Source organism: Heptranchias perlo, chromosome 29 (assembly GCF_035084215.1).
Source record: "Heptranchias perlo isolate sHepPer1 chromosome 29, sHepPer1.hap1, whole genome shotgun sequence".
In the NCBI taxonomy this organism is placed as follows: Eukaryota; Metazoa; Chordata; class Chondrichthyes; order Hexanchiformes; family Hexanchidae; genus Heptranchias; species Heptranchias perlo.
In genome coordinates this window covers 28,371,000-28,388,493 of record NC_090353.1, presented here as the reverse complement: position 1 = coordinate 28,388,493, position 17,494 = coordinate 28,371,000, and the positions used below count along the sequence as shown (strand labels likewise).

General features: G+C 44.1%; 1 protein-coding gene across 1 annotated transcript in view; it reads right to left on the bottom strand.

Moving 5' to 3' along the window:
* The window catches only part of LOC137299689 (sperm microtubule associated protein 2-like), a 142,300-nt gene extending 129,058 nt beyond the window's left edge, over nucleotides 1-13,242 (bottom strand). Inside the window, exons 1-2 of the mRNA XM_067968628.1 lie at nucleotides 13,238-13,242; nucleotides 12,872-12,975 (exon numbers count right to left, since the gene is read on the bottom strand). Coding sequence (XP_067824729.1) covers nucleotides 12,872-12,975; nucleotides 13,238-13,242 — 109 coding nt within the window. The remainder of the gene's footprint in view (nucleotides 1-12,871; nucleotides 12,976-13,237) is intronic.
* Between the last annotated feature and the right edge of the window lie 4,252 nt (nucleotides 13,243-17,494).

The window sequence follows — 17,494 nt, the reverse complement described above, 5'->3', positions numbered from 1 at the left end:
CTAGATCTGTTCTGAATCTATCCCATTTAGCACGGTGATAGTGCCACACAACACGTTGGATGGTGTCCTCAGTGCGAAGACGGGACTTCATCTCCACGAGGACAGTGCGGTGGTCACTCCTACCAGTACTGTCATGGACAGATGCATCTGTGACAGGTAGATTGGCGAGGACAAGGTCAAGTAGGTTTTTCCCTCATGTTGGTTCACTCACCCCCTGCTGCAGGCCCAATCTGGCAGCTATGTCCTTCAGGACTCAGCCAGCAGTGGTGCAACCAAGCCACTCTTGGTGATAGACATTGAAGTCCCTCACCCAGAGTACATTCTGTGCCCTTGCACAGTAGTACAAAACATGGAGGAGGACTGATTCATCAGCTGAGGGAGGACAGTAGGTGGTAATCAGCAGATTTCCATGCCCATGTTTGACCTGATATTTCATGGGGTCTGAAGTCAATGTTGAGGACTCCCAGGGCCTCTCCGTCCTGACTGTATATCACTGTACTACCACCTCTGGTTGATCTGTCCTGCTGAGTGGGACAGGACATACGAAGGGATGGTGATGGAAGAGTCTGGGACATTGGTTGAAAGGTACAATTCTGTGAGTATGGCTGTGTCAGGTTGTTGCTTGACTGATCTGTGGGACATCTCTCCCAATTTTGGCACAAGTCCCCAGATGTTCATGAGGAGGACTTTGCAAGGTCGACTAGGCTTGGTTTGCCTTTGTCGTGTCCAGTGCCTAGTGGTCCGTCTGGTTTTATTCTTATTATGACTTTTTTTGGAAGATTTTACAACTGAGTAGCTTGCTAGGCCATTTCAGAGGGCAATTAAGAATCAACCACATTGCTGTGGGTCTGGAGTCACATATAGGCCAGACAGGGTAAGGACAGCAGGTTTCCTTCCCTAAAGGGCATTAGTGAACCAGATGGGTTTTTATGACAATCCGGTAGTTTCATGGCCACCATTACTAATACTAGTTTTTTTTTATTCCAGATTTTTATTTAATTAATTGAATTTAAATTCCCCAGCTACCAGCAGGATTTGAACTCATAACTCCAGATTACTAGTCCAGTAACATAACCACTATGCTACCATACCCCTGAGTATATAGTGTAGTAAAAATGCCTAAGATGCTTAAATCTGCATGGACAAGGTATTCAAGGTGTTTTGACAGGTGGAGTAAGTTGTTCAGCATGATTATAGGGCCTGTTTTCTACATTTTTTTCAATTTGAGCTGCTCTTCTGTTAATCCTGGCCCTTTCCATAAGTATTCTTTTGAAGAAGGGCAGTGTTCAGGATATCATTTTTCATTCTGTTTTTGGCCTGCCCCTTCAAGCAGCTACAGTGAGTGAAATGCTGCAGCTACAATATGGTGGATTCCCAATGGAGGGTGCAGGTAGTGCAGGGAGCTGCAACTATATGTTAACCGGGTCCCATCAAAATGGGATGGGATCACAGCGGGGTTTGCCTGGCAATGTGAAGTCTTGCCGGTGAGAGAAATCAAGGCCCACCAGTTTACTGTAGGTGCGAAGAAGAAACTGCTTCACGCCAATACTAAACTTGTAATTTGAATGCACCGTAAATTCATTCATCCCCAATACCAAAAAATTGCAGTACCATCACCACAGAAAACCTTTAGGGTCATTTTTTTGGGAGTGGGTTAGAACTTTCTTTTCATCCTCTAAGATCTGGTATGAAAATAAGCTAGCGGTAAGAAGATTGGAGCAGTCTCAGCCTCATTGTTAGTTAGCATGTGTCGACAGCACAAAATTGTCCATTGTTCAGTATGAGTTGGCACTAAATTGACAATATCAATTGGTGCAGTAAAAGGTGAAAGGTTCAGCTGGGGCAAAAGGCAGGGTACTCTACATTTGGCCTCTGTTATAACTGACCTGATAATGCTTGATGCTGACATAGTATGGGTAATCTCATGATCCTACACTGCAAGTAAGGAGCCGCACTCACGGGGAATACAATTTGGAGAATTTGAGCTGCAGTATTATAGCCATGGGCTCGATTTTCAAATGAAAGTCCGGGTGCGTTGGGGGCAGGAAAAATCTGTAAAATCCCGAGTGGGTAAGGAATTCGGCTCCGAACCGCTGACTTTCGCGTCTCACACAGACGCATCTATGTGCGCGCGGGGTTCTGGAATCCGGAAGCCCCGCTGGCAAGACGATATTTAAAGAAGCAAATGTTAAGGTACTTAATGTATTTGTAACATAGTAGGTAGTTATAATGATTTTCAACTTAACTGGCGACTTTCCCACAGCTTCCGATTCACGCCTGGTAAGGGCCGGATCAGGCAAAAATAAACAAAATATATTAAATAAAATAACATTTTGTAAAGTTAAAAAAATAAATAAACCTATCTTTCAAACGATCTCACCTGCACCCACTTGCTCCGATGTCTCACCCCCCCCACCCCGATGTCTCTTCACCAAAGTCTCCGAATATCTCCACCCCTCTTTGATGATGTCCGATTTGTCCCCCCCCAACCTGCCCACTCTCTGTTCCATCGCCCAGTAAGGTCTCTCTCTCTCTCTCCCTGCCCACCCCACTCCGCGTTGCAGCTCCTGTCAGGCTGACTGCTGGGCACGAAACCCGGAAACAAGAATAATGAGCATCAATTACCTCGCGATCACATGGGTTTTATTATCCGGGTTTGCTGCGACCCTATTGACCCCCCGCTTCCATTTGAAAATCGAGCCCCATATCTCTGACCCACGAGGTCGATTTTTAACTTGCCGCCCAGATATAAAAATAGCATTGTGGATCAGTTGTCCATTATAGGAACTGCACAATTTTGATCACCATTGCAATCAAGGTGAAAATCTACCCCATGGTCTCAGCAATCGCGGTTCCCTACTGAGAGTGTGGAATTACCCTTAATGTTCCACTCCCCAACAGTAACATTCCTAATCTTGGTTCACACTCATATGTTGAACATAAGTAATCTTTTAACTTTCTGAGTTGACTTACACATTGACTAGCTACATTGTAGACTAAAGCAAGCCTTTAATTTCTAACACAAGTATCTTAGAGACCAAATAATACAGTTCGAAAGCCCACACTCCATTTAGCAGTGTTGGCAATCCAACTGTCGTTCAAATCCTCATCATTCCCTTGGTTGAACTAGTTAGCTTTGAGCACATGTAATCCTGTGACTTTCTCTCTTTCTTTTAATTTCCTATCAAAATAAAATTCCATAAACCAAGAATGCATCGATGTCCCTGTAGTCGTTTTGAAGTTAACCAGTGACCTACTTTATAAATCTACATTACAGTTGTGCTGTGATGAATAATAGTCTGTAGAATAGGAGAAGCAAAGTGAAGCCAAAACTATAGAAAGACTTAAAATATAATGAAACACTGACTGATTGGCACAGCATGCAAAAGTAAGTACTTATACTTGATTAAATATTTTATAAATGTGCAAAAGGTAATGAAAAGAAATAAGTTGTCACAGCTAAGCCCTCTGCTGGAGGTCACCAAGAGAAAATAGCATACCAGTAATGTCAAGGGAGATCAGTGGCTCGGAAAGCCATTGACCTCTTTTGCTTGTCACATGCACTAGATTATACAATATTAACTCTTACCTTGCCAATAAAATAACGGACAGGGATGTGTAGACCTGCTGCCAAACTGAACTAATGTCAAATATGCTACAGGTATTTGAAAGGACAGGTATGCGCCTTTGTGAATGTGTGTTGAGCTGCATGGGATCTCAATCAGGCTGCACCAAACCTCTGTGTGTGTGTGTGTGTGTGTGTGTGTGTGTGAGCGTGCGCGCGCGCGTCCCACTCACAGCATACAACGCCGTTAATAACAGCCGGAGCACCAGTAGGTACGAGCTTGAGATCAGTACTCATTGAATCATGCAACACAGAAGGAGGCCATTTGGCCCATCATGCCTTTGCCAACTCTTTTAAAGAGCTATCCAATTAGTCCCATTCCCCTGCTCTTTCCCTATAATCCTGCAATTTCTTTCCTTTCCAAGTATTTATCCAATTCCCTTTTGAAAGCTACTATTGAATCTGCTCCCACCACTCTTTCAGGCAGTAGATTTCAGATCATAACAACTCATTGCAATAAATAAATTCTCCTCATCTCCCCCCTGGTTCTTTTGCCAATTATCTTAAATCTGTGTCCTCTGATTACTGACCCTCCTGCCAGTGGAAACAGTTTCTCCTTATTCATTCTATCAAAACCCTTCATAATTTTGAACACCTTTATTAAATCTTCTCTTAACCTGCTCTGCTCTAGGGAGAACAATCCCAGCTTCTCTAGTCTCTCCACATTACTGAAGTCCCTCATCCCTGGTACCATTCTAGTAAATCTCCTCTGCACCCACTCCAAGGCCTTGACATCCTTCCTAAAGTGTTGTGCCCACAATTGGGCACAATCCTCCAGCTGAAGCCTAACCAGTGATTTATAAATCCTTTGGGGATTTCAAGAGTAATTACTATGTATGAAGCACTGCTCTTTGATATATGTAATTTTATTTACAGTATTCATCTATTCCAACATACAGAAAGAATTATTTGTAAATGGATTTCCAGAAGGCATTCGATAAAGTCCCTCATAAGAGACTGTTAACTAAAGTTGAAGCTCATGGAATTGAGGGCAAATTATTGACCTGGTTAGGAAATTGACTCAGCGGCAGGAGACATGGAGTAGGGATAATGGGCAGGTACTCAAATTGGCAGGATGTGACTAGTGATGTCCAACAGGAATCTGTGTTGGGGCCTCAACTATTCACTGTATTTATTAATGACTTAGACGAGGGGATAGAGAGCCACATATCCAAGTTTGCCAATGACACAAAGATAGGCAGCATTGTGAGCAGTGTAGATGGAAGCATAAAATCACAGAGAGATATTAATAGATTAAGTGAATGGGCAAAACTGTAGCAAAGCTAGCACAAAGGAAGATAGCAGTGGCTGTTGGAGGCCAATCATCTCAGCCCCAGGGCATTGCTGCAGGAGTTCCTCAGGGCAGTGTGTTAGGCCCAACCATCTTCAGCTGCTTGATCAATGACCTTCCCTCCATCATAAGGTCAGAAATGGGGATGTTCGCTGATGATTGCACAGTGTTCAGTTCCATTCGCAACCCCTCAAATAATGAAGCAGTCCGAGCCCGCATGCAGCAAGACCTGGACAACATCCAGGCTTGGGCTGATAAGTGGCAAGTAACATTCGCACCAGACAAGTGCCAGGCAATGACCATCTCTAACAAGAGAGAGTCTAACCACCTCCCCTTGACATTCAATGGCATTACTATCGCCGTATCCCCCGCCATCAACATCCTGGGGGTCACCATTGACCAGAAACTTAACTGGACCAGCCATATAAATACTGTGGCTACAAGAGCAGGTCAGAGGCTGGGTATTCTACAGCGAGTGACTCACTTCCTGACTCCCCAAAGCCTTTCCACCATCTACAAGGCACAAGTCAGGAGTCTGATGGAATACTCTCCATTTGCCTGGATGAGTGCAGCTCCAACAACACTCAAGAGGCTCGACACCATTCAGGATAAAGCAGCCCGTTTGATTGGCACCCCATCCACCACCCTAAACATTCACTCCCTTCATCACCGGCGCACTGTGGCTGCAATGTGTACAATCCACAGGATGCACTGCAGCAACTTGCCAAGGCTTCTTCGACAGCACCTCCTAAACCCGCGACCTCTACCACCTAGAAGGACAAGAGCAGCAGGCACATGGGAACACCACCACCTGCAAGTTCCCCTCCAAGTCACACACCATCCCGACTTGGAAATATATCGCCGTTCCTTCATCGTCGCTGGGTCAAAATCCTGGCACTCCCTTCCTAACAGCACTGTGGGAGAACCTTCACCACACGGACTGCAGCGGTTCAAGAAGGCGGCTCACCACCACCTTCTCAAGGGCAATAAATGCTGGCCTCGCCAGCAACGCCTACATCCCATGAACGAATAAAAAAAATGGATTTCAATGTAAGCAAGTGTGAGGTCATCCACATTGGTCCTTAAAAGGATAGGTCAGAGTACTTTCTAAATGGTGAAAAATTTAAAACCGTGGAGGTCCAAAGAGACTTAGGGATTCATGTATATAGATCCTTAAATTGTCATGTTCAGAAAATAATCAAAAAGGCTAATGGAATGCTGGCCTTTATATCTAGAGGACTAAAATACTATGGGATAGAAGTTATGCTACAACTTACAAAGCCCTGGTTAGACCACGCCTGGAGTATTGTGTTCAGTTCTGGGCAATGCACCGTAGGAAGGATATATTGGCCTTGGAGGGAGTGCAATGTAGATTTACTAGAATGATACCTGGACTCCAAGGGTTAAACTACAAGGAGAGATTACACAAACTAGGGTTGTATTCCCTGGAATTTAGGAGATTAAGGGGTGATTTGATCGAAGTTTTCAAGATATTAAGGGGAAGTGACAGGGTAGGTAGAGAGAAACTATTTCTGCTGGTTGGGGAGTCTAGGATTAGGGGACATAGCCTAAAAATTAGAGCCAGGACTTTCACAAGTGAAGTTAGGAAGCATTTCTACACGCAAAAGTTGGTAGAAGTTTGGAACTCTTCCGCAAAAGGCAGTTGATGCTAGCTCAATTGTTAATTTTAAATCTGAAATTGATCGATTTTTGTTAACCAAAGGTATTAAGGGATATGGGGCTAAGGCGGGTATATGGAAATAGATCACAGATCAACCATGATCACACTGAATGGCGGAACAGGCTCGATGGGCTAAATGGCTTACTCCTATTCCTTATATCTTATATGTCCAGTTCTTACTTAACATCCTTAAGGATTTTAAAAGGACAGACAGACTTTAGCAACAAATTAATACATTGGGCTGGAAATTCCGTCCAGCCACTCCATTGGTGGAAGAGTGGCAGAGTGTAACCCCTGTCCACCCATATGCTTGGCTGTCAAGCCACTCCTAAATTGCAGGGGTTTGCCTGGTCAAGGTGAGCTGCCGGCACTTGCAGGAGTGCTTCAACAGCACCCACCCCAGTCTAACCTTGTAAGGTGAAGTGGCCCACAGTCACTCTGCCTGAGATGCCCCAGACCATTCCGAGCTGAAAGAAAAATGGCTGTGTAAGTCTTCCACTCCAAAAGGAGCCATTTTGCCTCAGTACATAAAATATCATCCCAGAGGGGATTGATTATCAAATCAATTTGGGGCCTTTCTAAATGTCTTAGCTGGCAAGAATACCACTTAGGCCTTTTAAAGGCATAAAGTGTGAAATTCCCAGGGTAGGCCAGGAGCTGCTCCCGACACGCCCCCTTGACGTAAAGGGAGTTGGACTGAAGATCCATCCATAGCTCCTCCTACCGGAAATGGTAACCTGGAAAAAATGCGGTGGGATCCTGGTAGAACTGGGTTCTGCCCCATTTTCCAGCCTCTCATCCAGAGCTCTGCTGGAATTCTATTTTGGCTGCATTGTAATTTACAAAGTATAATGTTCCTGGCCTTATAGAGCAGCACATCTTCTGATTTACAATGAGCTGCACCTCAGGAGATTTTCTAGCATTTATAAAAATCTTGCAGCAAGCACACGACTGTCACACTTTGTTAGATTCAAAACAGCCTTCAATTTTTTTTTTAAAAAGCTGGGTATTTCATCCTAGAAACTATTTTGGAATCTGAAATTTACAGACAATTTACTGATCTCTAAATGACCTCAGCTCATTTACAAGCAAATACAATTACCTGGATTCTTCTCGGGAGTACTGGAGCAATGGGACAGGTCAGTTTAGCAGCTGAACATCACAAAAGTGCTCTGCACCACAGACTACCCATTGAAGATCAGTTCTTAATTCAAAAGTATTATTATAAATAGCTGTATACAGAAAGGTAGATCTTTCCTGTGTCTTTTAAAAACAATTAGCAGATAGCTATTCAATGTATGTAGAACAGATCTAAATCTCTCTATTATACACAATTTGTTAAAGTGTTAGTGTTAGTGTTCTGAAATCAAGATTAAGCACTAATGTTCAACTGTACCGTTTGGGATGAATGCTTAGTGTTGGATGGGTGACCTCTGCTTTAAAAACTGGGTACTGGATAAGCTGTATAAATTCAGCCTGTGCTTGACTCATTCACCTCACTTGAAGGATGGAGTAGGAATAGAGCAGTTAGAACTGATATAGCTGGATAAGTAGCACTGACCTGTGGGTGTCTATCTGTAAGAAGGAGGTACAGAAAATGTACCCTAAACAAATTAATAATTAGCGGCGTTACAGATTATTTTCTTTTAAATTGTTTTCATGAATATTATATGAACCCAACTGCTGACTTCCCAGAGATAAGAACATAAGAAATAGGAGCAGGAGTAGGCAATCGGCCCCTCGAGCCTGCTCCACCATTCAATAAGATCATGGCTGATCTGATCCTAACCTCAAATCTAAATTCATGTCCAATTTCCTGCCCGCTCCCCATAACCCCTAATTCCCTTTACTTCTAGGAAACTGTCTATTTCTGTTTTAAATTTATTTAATGATGTGGCTTCCACAGCTTCCTGGGGCAGCAAATTCTACAGACCTACTACCCTCTGAGTGAAGAAGTTTCTCCTCATCTCAGTTTTGAAAGAGCAGCCCCTTATTCTAAGATTATGCCCCCTAGTTCTAGTTTCACCCATCCTTGAGAACATCCTCACCGCATCCACCCGATCAAGCCCCTTCACAATCTTATATGTTTCAATAAGATCGCCTCTCATTCTTCTGAACTCCAATGAGTAGAGTCCCAATCTACTCAACCTCTCCTCATATGTCCGCCCCCTCATCCCCGGCAATGTTGTACTTAGATGTTGTACTTAGTGCTCCAACATCATATTCAATCAAATCTCAAAAGCTTAATTTAAACACCATTACTCTTGTAACTGTACAAGATGAATTGTGTCAGAAAAGAATATCCTTGGAAATGGAGCTCCTGAGATTTGAAGCGTCTTATGTACAGTGATCCTTTTTTGTCCTGAAAAGCTATTTGGTAGAATTCTGCTTGTACTGCTGGATGGAAAATGCTGGGTTGACCTACATACTTCACAGATCTTGCAGGCCTGCATTATAAAAAGCTCTCAATGGCAGGGCTTTGATAAATAGTTCAGTCACTGTATTTGTAGGGCATAAGAATCAGGACTATTGTACTCCAGTGCACAAGCTGGTTTCATTAAAACCTGTTCCTTTTTTGCATTTTTATTTTATACTAGTTGATCTCCCGTGGTATTGCACACAACGGAGTCAAGGCCAAGGACACTTTTCAAGTCAAGCAAGTTCGGAGATAACTGAACCAAGGGAAGGGAGAGGATAGGAGGCAGATGCAGGTGGGTGGGGAGGGGGCAGGAAGGAAAGGGAGAGATGCATGTTAAGCTGTGTTACAAATTGCCAGACTCTTCTAAACTTTCTGGTACTAAAAGACTATTGCTGATTAAGTCACTGGTTGATTTTCATCTACAAGTGGCAGGGTGTGCACGGTGGCTATTGTTGTACTTAGAAGGCTGAAATTAAATGGATAAAGCATCCTGCAATGTATGTTCACGGAAACCTCACCATGACAGGTATGGAGGCAGAGACCAGTATTATCCATTGTGGCACAATCAAAGAGGATGTCCCTATAATCCAAAGAATCCTGGAGTGAGGACAGCTCTAGGGACTTCTGCACATGTCCCTCAGAACAGAGGCTGCCTCAAGCTTAACTCCATTGATAGATTGAGGAATTATCTTCTAGGGTTGGGACTGTTGGAAGTCTAGGTTTCCTGCGTTGCAACCTTATGAGCCTGGCTTCCGGGTTTGCCTGGTGTTCCTCCTCCTCCTTAAACAAATAAATCTTAGATGGGAATTTCCATGGGGAAAAACATCTTGCAGCCTTTCCCTTCATTATAAGGAAATTACCCAAACAAGAAAGTCTTGACAGAGTTCTCTAAATAAAGCCAGTTTTGTCAATAAAAAGAAAAAAAATTGATAAAAGACCAATCTAAAGTAATGTGTCTTATCTAACAGCACAATGAAACACAGAAATTCATCTTTAGGTATCACCCTTCCTCATTTGCTGTTAAAAGTTACCTATTTTATAGTACCATTCAGTTAGATTGGCACAAATCCTAGGGTGAAAATGACAGAATTTAGGACTGACGATGTCATCCTGGCCTAAACCCATCATTTTCCTGGCTGCACCTTAGCTAGGGCAGGTGCATCTAACACCTTTCCTCACTTCTGGCAGAATTTAGGACAGAACTTAAATGAAGCATAAAACCAGTGAATCAGCTCTCCTTCCCAGGTTCCAATTCCACACCCCCTCGATAGATCCACCGGGTTTTTGCTCTACCAAGCCATCAGAATTTCAGGGCCTGTATGCTTTGTAATGCTAACCATTAATCTTTCCCTTAATCACTGATCTGTTTGTCTGGCGTTTGGCCAGTAGGTCTAGCTCCAGTTTGACTGAAAGTTAGATTTCGCTGGCAAAAATGCAATTGATGTTCATTTATGACAAGAGAGTGTTACAGTGTAAAGTGACTACAAGTAAACGTGTTTTTTCATGGTTGAAATATACAATATTGTACATTACACAGATCATCTTATAGCTTCATTGTCGAACATTACCTATTAAATATCAAATTAACTGAAAAAGAATGCAAATAAGGGTAAATTTGCCACAGTTCTGCACATATTGTGGAATGTTGGTAGCAGCATAAGCAGGGCCAAAAATTGAGCCACTGATCTTGTGCACCCAATTTTCTGATGGCCATTTTCCCTACCACAAAGTAGACCTTGCTGTAAACTGGACTAACCCTCATTTACATGGTAGAATTGTGCTAATAAGGTCCCGTGCCAGATTGTTTTGACTTCAGATGAGATTCCACCCACAGCAACATCCTCACTCACAGAAAATTCACACGTCTCTGTGAAACCGGCCCAGCCTATTTTGAAACTTCTCTTAAAGTTGCCTTGCTGTTTTTTTCTGCAACGATTTCAGCAGATTCATTTGGCTGAGCAACCTTTAGATATTACACATTGCATGAGGGCTTCATTTTGCTGAAGCAGAAATTTAAGCAAGGCATATTTGCCTGCAGTATTGGCTGTTAACTGCTGCAGTCATAAATGCAACCAAGCAAGGTAGGAGGAGGGAATATCTGGCGTGAAGTGCATTTCCAGCATTTTCTGATTTACTTTATAAATGGTACCTAACACATTTTTGTACTATTGTACTCATTGATAATACTATTGACCATTCAGGGGACCACAGCAAAGTTTAAAAATCTCTCCTAATGCAATTTTATAATTAGAGAGGTACATACCTCATTATAAAAGGAAATATTGTTGTAGAAAAACAGTAACAAAAGAGCTCAGATGAAAAACTGGACAGCAAAGGATCAGAGAAAACAAAGTGTAAAGCATGGACTGCACTTCTCAAAATCTTGACATTGTTGTACACTTCAATTATTTAACAAACATGGAGTAAAACGCCTGCCTAATAATAGACTACTCGGTTGATATCAAGGACATATACAGGTTGTTGATAAAGGTGGAAGCAGGTTGTTAATCCCTCGACTACTGATAAGACTGGTCATGTGTTTTCAATCCCTGGAACAGACTTCTTTGCTTATGCCCTCATTATATGATACACATATGCAATCCAATAAATAAAGATTTGAGTGCTTAGATACAAGGCCTGATTTTAAACTTAGCCCACGGGGTGGATGGGTGATTAAAATGGCGGTCGGGGGATTTGCCATTTTAACTGCTGGAATTCTAGCAGTGTGGAGGCCGCCCGCCTGAGGCCTAATTAAATTATGAAAATCGCAGCCTGATGACGTCATCTGTGCCATGACGCGATTTTAACTTCAAACCGTGGGAGGCCCGCACAATGCCAAAGCCGCCAGTGAAACCTGACGTGAGGAAGCAGTGTGGCCAGAAGCGGCTTAGGGGAGTTCAATTTTTAATTTTTTGGCACCTTGGGGTCCACGAGCAGGAGGGCTCCTCCTCCCTGCCGCAGTCTTGCCTCTCCCTCTCCCAACCGGGAGGCTCTGTAACGCCCTCGCCCTCCCCACAGTCCTCCTCCCTCCCTGAAGAAATATGAGTTTTGTTGCAGAAGCGTGAAACGCTAAATAAGAATCAATGCCCAGGATTTTGACTCTGAGCCGGGAAAGTGGAGGCGGGGGGGGGGGGGCGCGGCAGGGGGTCGAATCGCGGACGGGAAACCCAGAAGTACGGGTTTCCTGGACGTCCTTATGATTTTGAGGTAAGGATGTCTTTTATTCTTTTTTTGTCAGTTTGCCGTCAGGCCGGCCTGATTGTCAGTTGGACTGGAGCAGAGCAAGGAAGAGGACATGAAAAGTAAGTCTTCAGGTAAGTCTTAGATCGTATGGATGGGGGGTGGGGGGCATGGGTGTCAGTCACCGGGAAGGGCTTGTAGGCAGGTAGGCTTGTTGGTCCCGGGGGAAGCACTCCTGCTCCTCCGGCTCCTCTTCTGGCTGTGCCAGAAAGGCATTTACCTGCAAATTCGGACCTTCTCGCCTCCTCTCACTTGGTGTGAAGAAGGCCCAGGAATCCCAGCCCCCAGGGGATGCAATCTCAAAACCTGAAAAAAATGGAGGCCTGCAGTCCGTCCCTCGTCCCGCCCCGGTGAAAACCGGAAATGGGCGGGTCTGAAATTGTTGGAACTTTCAATGCACCCCCGCCCCCCCCAACTCACCTGTTTTTCAGTTAAAGTCCTGCCTAATAAGTGTGAAGTACAACTAGAAATACAGTAAAGCATATTGTGGATATGGAACAGAGTCCAAGTTGATTGCTTGAGTCAAGAAATTAAGGGGGCAGTTGTACTGTCATTTTTGCATTTCCCTTTCATGGTGATGATTATTAACAGCAAAACTCTAGAGTTGGGTCCCACCTGACTCTGAAGACAGGATGTACAGGAGGCCAGTGCCAGAAGACTTGAGGGCGTGGGCTTGGATACAGGGCTGGAGGAGGTTGTAGAGATAGGATGGGACAAAGCTGTGGAGAGATTCATAAATGTGAAACAAGGATTTTATTTGGTAGTTATTCCTACGTCTATGGGCTCAATTTTAAACCTAAATTGCGGGTGCGTTGGGGGCTGCGAAAATTGCAGAAATGCAGAGCGGGTTCGGAAGCCGGCTCCAACCTGCCAACTTCCGAGTTTCCCACAGACACACCTGTGTGCACGCAGGCATCCCGAATCCGGAAGTCCCGCCAGCAATTAAAGCCGGTGGGATGATAGTTAAAGAACCAAATGTACCTCATTGAGGTACTTAAGGCACTTTACTTGTGACATATTAGGTTGTTATAACGATTTTTAAACTTACCTGGGTGGCTTTCCCATGGCTTCTGATTCACGCTGGTGAAACCAGGGTGAAGGGCTGGATCAGGCAAAAAAGAAACAAAATAAATTAAATAATCAACCACTGCACAAAGTTAAAACACAAAATCAACCTACCTTTCCACCCTGCTCCGATGTGCCCCTCTCCAATCTTCCACTCTCTTCCCCCCCCACACCGATCTTCCACTCTCCCAACCCCCCCCTCGATCTTCCACTCTCTTCCCCCACCAACCGATCTTCCACTCTCTTCCCCCCCAACCGATCTTCCACTTTCTTCCCCCCCTCCACGATCTTCCACTCTCTTCCTCCCGCCCACGATCTTCCACTCTCCCCCCCCCCACGATCTTCCACTCTCTTTCCCCCCCACCACGATCTTCCACCCTCCTCCCCCCCCACGATCTTCCACTCTCTTCCCCCCCCCCACGATCTTCCACTCTCTTTCCCACCCCCCCACGATCTTCCACTCTCTTTCCCCCCCCCCACGATCTTCCACCCTCCTCCCCCCCCACGATCTTCCACCCTCCTCCCCCCACCACAATCTTCCACCCTCCTCCCCCCACCACAATCTTCCACTCTCCTTCCCCCCACCACGATCTTCCACTCTCCTTCCCCCCACCACGATCTTCCACTCTCTTTCCCCCCCCCCACGATCTTCCACTCTCTTTCCCCCCCCCCACGATCTTCCACTCTCTTTCCCCCCCCACGTTCTTCCACTCTCTTTCCCCCCCCCCACGATCTTCCACTCTCTTTCCCCCCGCCCACGATCTTCCACTCTCCTCCCCCCACCACGATCTTCCACTCTCTCCCCCCGCCACCGATCTTCCACTCTCTCCCCCCGCCACCGATCTTCCACTCTCTCCCCCTCCACGATCTTCCACTCTCTCCCCCTCCACGATCTTCCACTCTCTTCCCACCCCCCCAACGATCTTCCACTCTCTTCCCCCCCCCCACGATCTTCCACTCTCTTCCCCCCGCCCCACGATCTTCCACTCTCTTCCCCCCCCCCACGATCTTCCACTCTCTTCCCCCTGCCCACGATCTTCCACTCTCTTCCCCCCCGCCCCCAATCTTCCACTCTCCCCCTCCCCACCCTCGATCTTCCACTCTCCCCCTCCCCACCCCCGATCTTCTGTTCCAGCACCGGATGACGTCTCACTGTCTCTCTTTCTCTCCCTCGGCATTGCAGCTCCTGTGAGCAGCCAGCCTGTCAATCAGGCTGGCTGCCGGGCGCGAAACCTGGAAAGCACTTTAATTACCATCAATTACATTGCGATCGTGCCAGAAACGGTAAGTTTTTTTTAAAATTCGGTTTTGCCACAAGCACCTTCACCCCCGCCCCCCCACCCACCGCTGCCAACCCGCCACCATTTCAAAATTGAGCCCTATATTTCCAATCACCCCAAATATGTCCATAAAGGTGAAGAGAAACAGTTGTCTCCTCTAGTGCATTATTCTATTTGATTCAAATGCTAAACTAAAGCATGGCAAAATCTCTATTAGAGGCTAGGTACGGCATGCAGATTCAGTGGTCACATTAGTAATTTTTCACAAGGTTAGCATGTGTAGAGGACTTTCCATTTCATCTTATCTAGCCCGAGACTCTCATCAATCATCTGTTGCATGAGGGATATTGTAATGTGTTTACCATCCCAAAGCTCATTCTCAGTGCTGCTGACCTGAATACTTTATATTAGGATACGGATAGCAGTTCTTATTCAACCATAAAATGTGTCATAGATCATACATTTAAAGTGAACTAACTGGAATGAGAAGGGAAATGAGATGGAAGCAATTTCATAATTGTTTTAAAAAGTTAAAAAATAAACCAGGCAGCAGTACCAAAGAAATCGACTTTGGGTTGGAAAAACCCATTGAGGTAGTAATTAAAAATACCCAAACAAAAATAACATGCAACTGAAGTGGTGTTATATATATATGTACTTTTAACACAGTGCTTGGCACCATCCCTACTGTGTACTTCAGTGAATCTCCTCAATATATAAATAGATCTTGAGGAAACATAGGCTTGAGTGGTGGGGGTTGTTTCCTGCCGTCCTGCCAGCTGTAACAATGTACTATAGGAAGCTGTTCTAAATTGTTATAGGTAAGCTGTGTTTGAAGTGCCAAACCGAATTGTAATTGTCACCTTCAGGTTCTTGTTGCTTTCTATAATTCTAGTTCAAATGCTTTAAACAAAGTTACAAAGGCTGTATAAAGTAGGACAGAAAAAAAAATCAAGGACCCTGGTGTATGAGAGGTTATCGCATTTATTTTTAACAGATTAATGTCTCTGCTAAAATAAGAGATAAGAGATAAAAGAACTTCAGATAAAACATGTACTCAAGTATCCTACTGTATAATTTCAGAGCCAAATTTATGACTACAATAAATTATTCTTATATATTGACTTTAGCAAAGCAAAATGTTCCAAAACACTTCACAATGGACACTCAGCAGGAATGAAGAGAAGAGTTAGGAGAGATGACATAAGATGTAATCCATCAGATAGATTTTCAAGAGTATTTTGAAGGTGAGGAAAGATGTAACAAGATGCTAGGGTAGAGAGCCACAGGCATTGATTGCCCGCTGGCATCTCACCCAAGTGACCATTCTTCATATGTGTACCTAGAAAGTTAGGCAATAGCCTATTAACCTACAGGGCTACGAACCAAGTGCTGGAAAGTGGGATTAAGCTGGATAGCTCATTTTCAGCCGGCACAGACGTGATGGGCCAAATGGCCTCCTTCTGTGCAGTAAATTTCTATGATTCTATGATTAGACGATGGGAGGCATTACACCCTGTTCTGACCAAATATCCACACATGTGGACTTCCAACAGGGGTCACTAGAAAGGGATCAGAAGAAAGATGCTTGGTTACTTTTCCCCTAACTCAGTGGCACAAACATCAATTGTAGAACCCCTACTGTTGCCTCCCAGAGCTATTTGGGAACCAGTCCTGTTTGGTATACTAACCACCTACATAGAAGAAAAGTTAGGGAGAATAAAAGAGGAAAAAAAGACAAATGGCAGGGAAGAAATAAAGCTTTTAAAATGTTTTAACTTTATTTTGAAATTTAAAAAAAATGTTAGTCATGTATGACATTAATGTTACAGTACAAAATACAACCTTGAGATTTCAGCAGCATAACTACTGTAATATTATAGGATTGATCGGACCAGTCTTGATGCCCACAAGGGTGCAAAAAAACATGTTAAATCTTAGCCCATTTTCAAGCTCTAGTGAAGCTTGTGCTTGCTGGCCTCAAGAAAGTGTACCAATTTTTTCATAACAAAATGCTGCATACTATGCATTGGGCGAATGGGCCCGTGGATCCAACCAAGAACTACTGTCTCCGTTAGTGAGGTTCACGTCGGCAGTGGAGTCTCGCAAAATTGACCCTCATACGTACACATATCCATAGCTCCGCTTTTCCCAAGTGCACTGTGGTGCGCTGTAGTCAGCATCATAGCTCAGTGCTGCCAGCTTCGCACCATTATAAAGAAGGTACTATTGTCAAACAGGTACCTAAAGTGTATAAAAGCATCACAAGCTTTAATAAATTGTCAAATTTCATCGGTTGTGCACTATATATTTCTTTGAATACCTAAGCTGTTGGCATGGGAATCACACATTCTCACAGCGCACCATTCCACTCCTGCTTAGTTACTTACATAGCAATTAGGCAGCAGATCACATTTGAGTGCACAATGGCTACAAAACGAGATTTACTGGCACTCTGCTGTCTTCAATAATTTTTTTTTATAATCTGAAGTTGTTTCCGGGCTCCAGAACATGCATATACTGTTGATATACGAGGGGAAACCAACCAACTGTATCTTGCTGAGTGGTGCTTCTAGTTACATTGTAATCAAGGGGCATCTTTCTCTGCCACCAAAAGTAGGGAAACCAGACTTACAGTAGCCTGAAACTAGCATTTCTTATTTAATACACCAAGCTGTCAGAGGTTTCAATTCACCTACTCAGATGCACTAGAATCATATCACTTATTATCACCCAAAGGACAAACAGTAAGACATCACTTGTGAAATTACTGGGACTCATGGAAAAGTTGTGTTAGAATGTATCAACAACTCTACCAGTGTTGATCACAGTAGGGTTCTTATCTGACATTAAGATGAACAAACTGATTTTATTTTCAAGTTAAGCCACTATC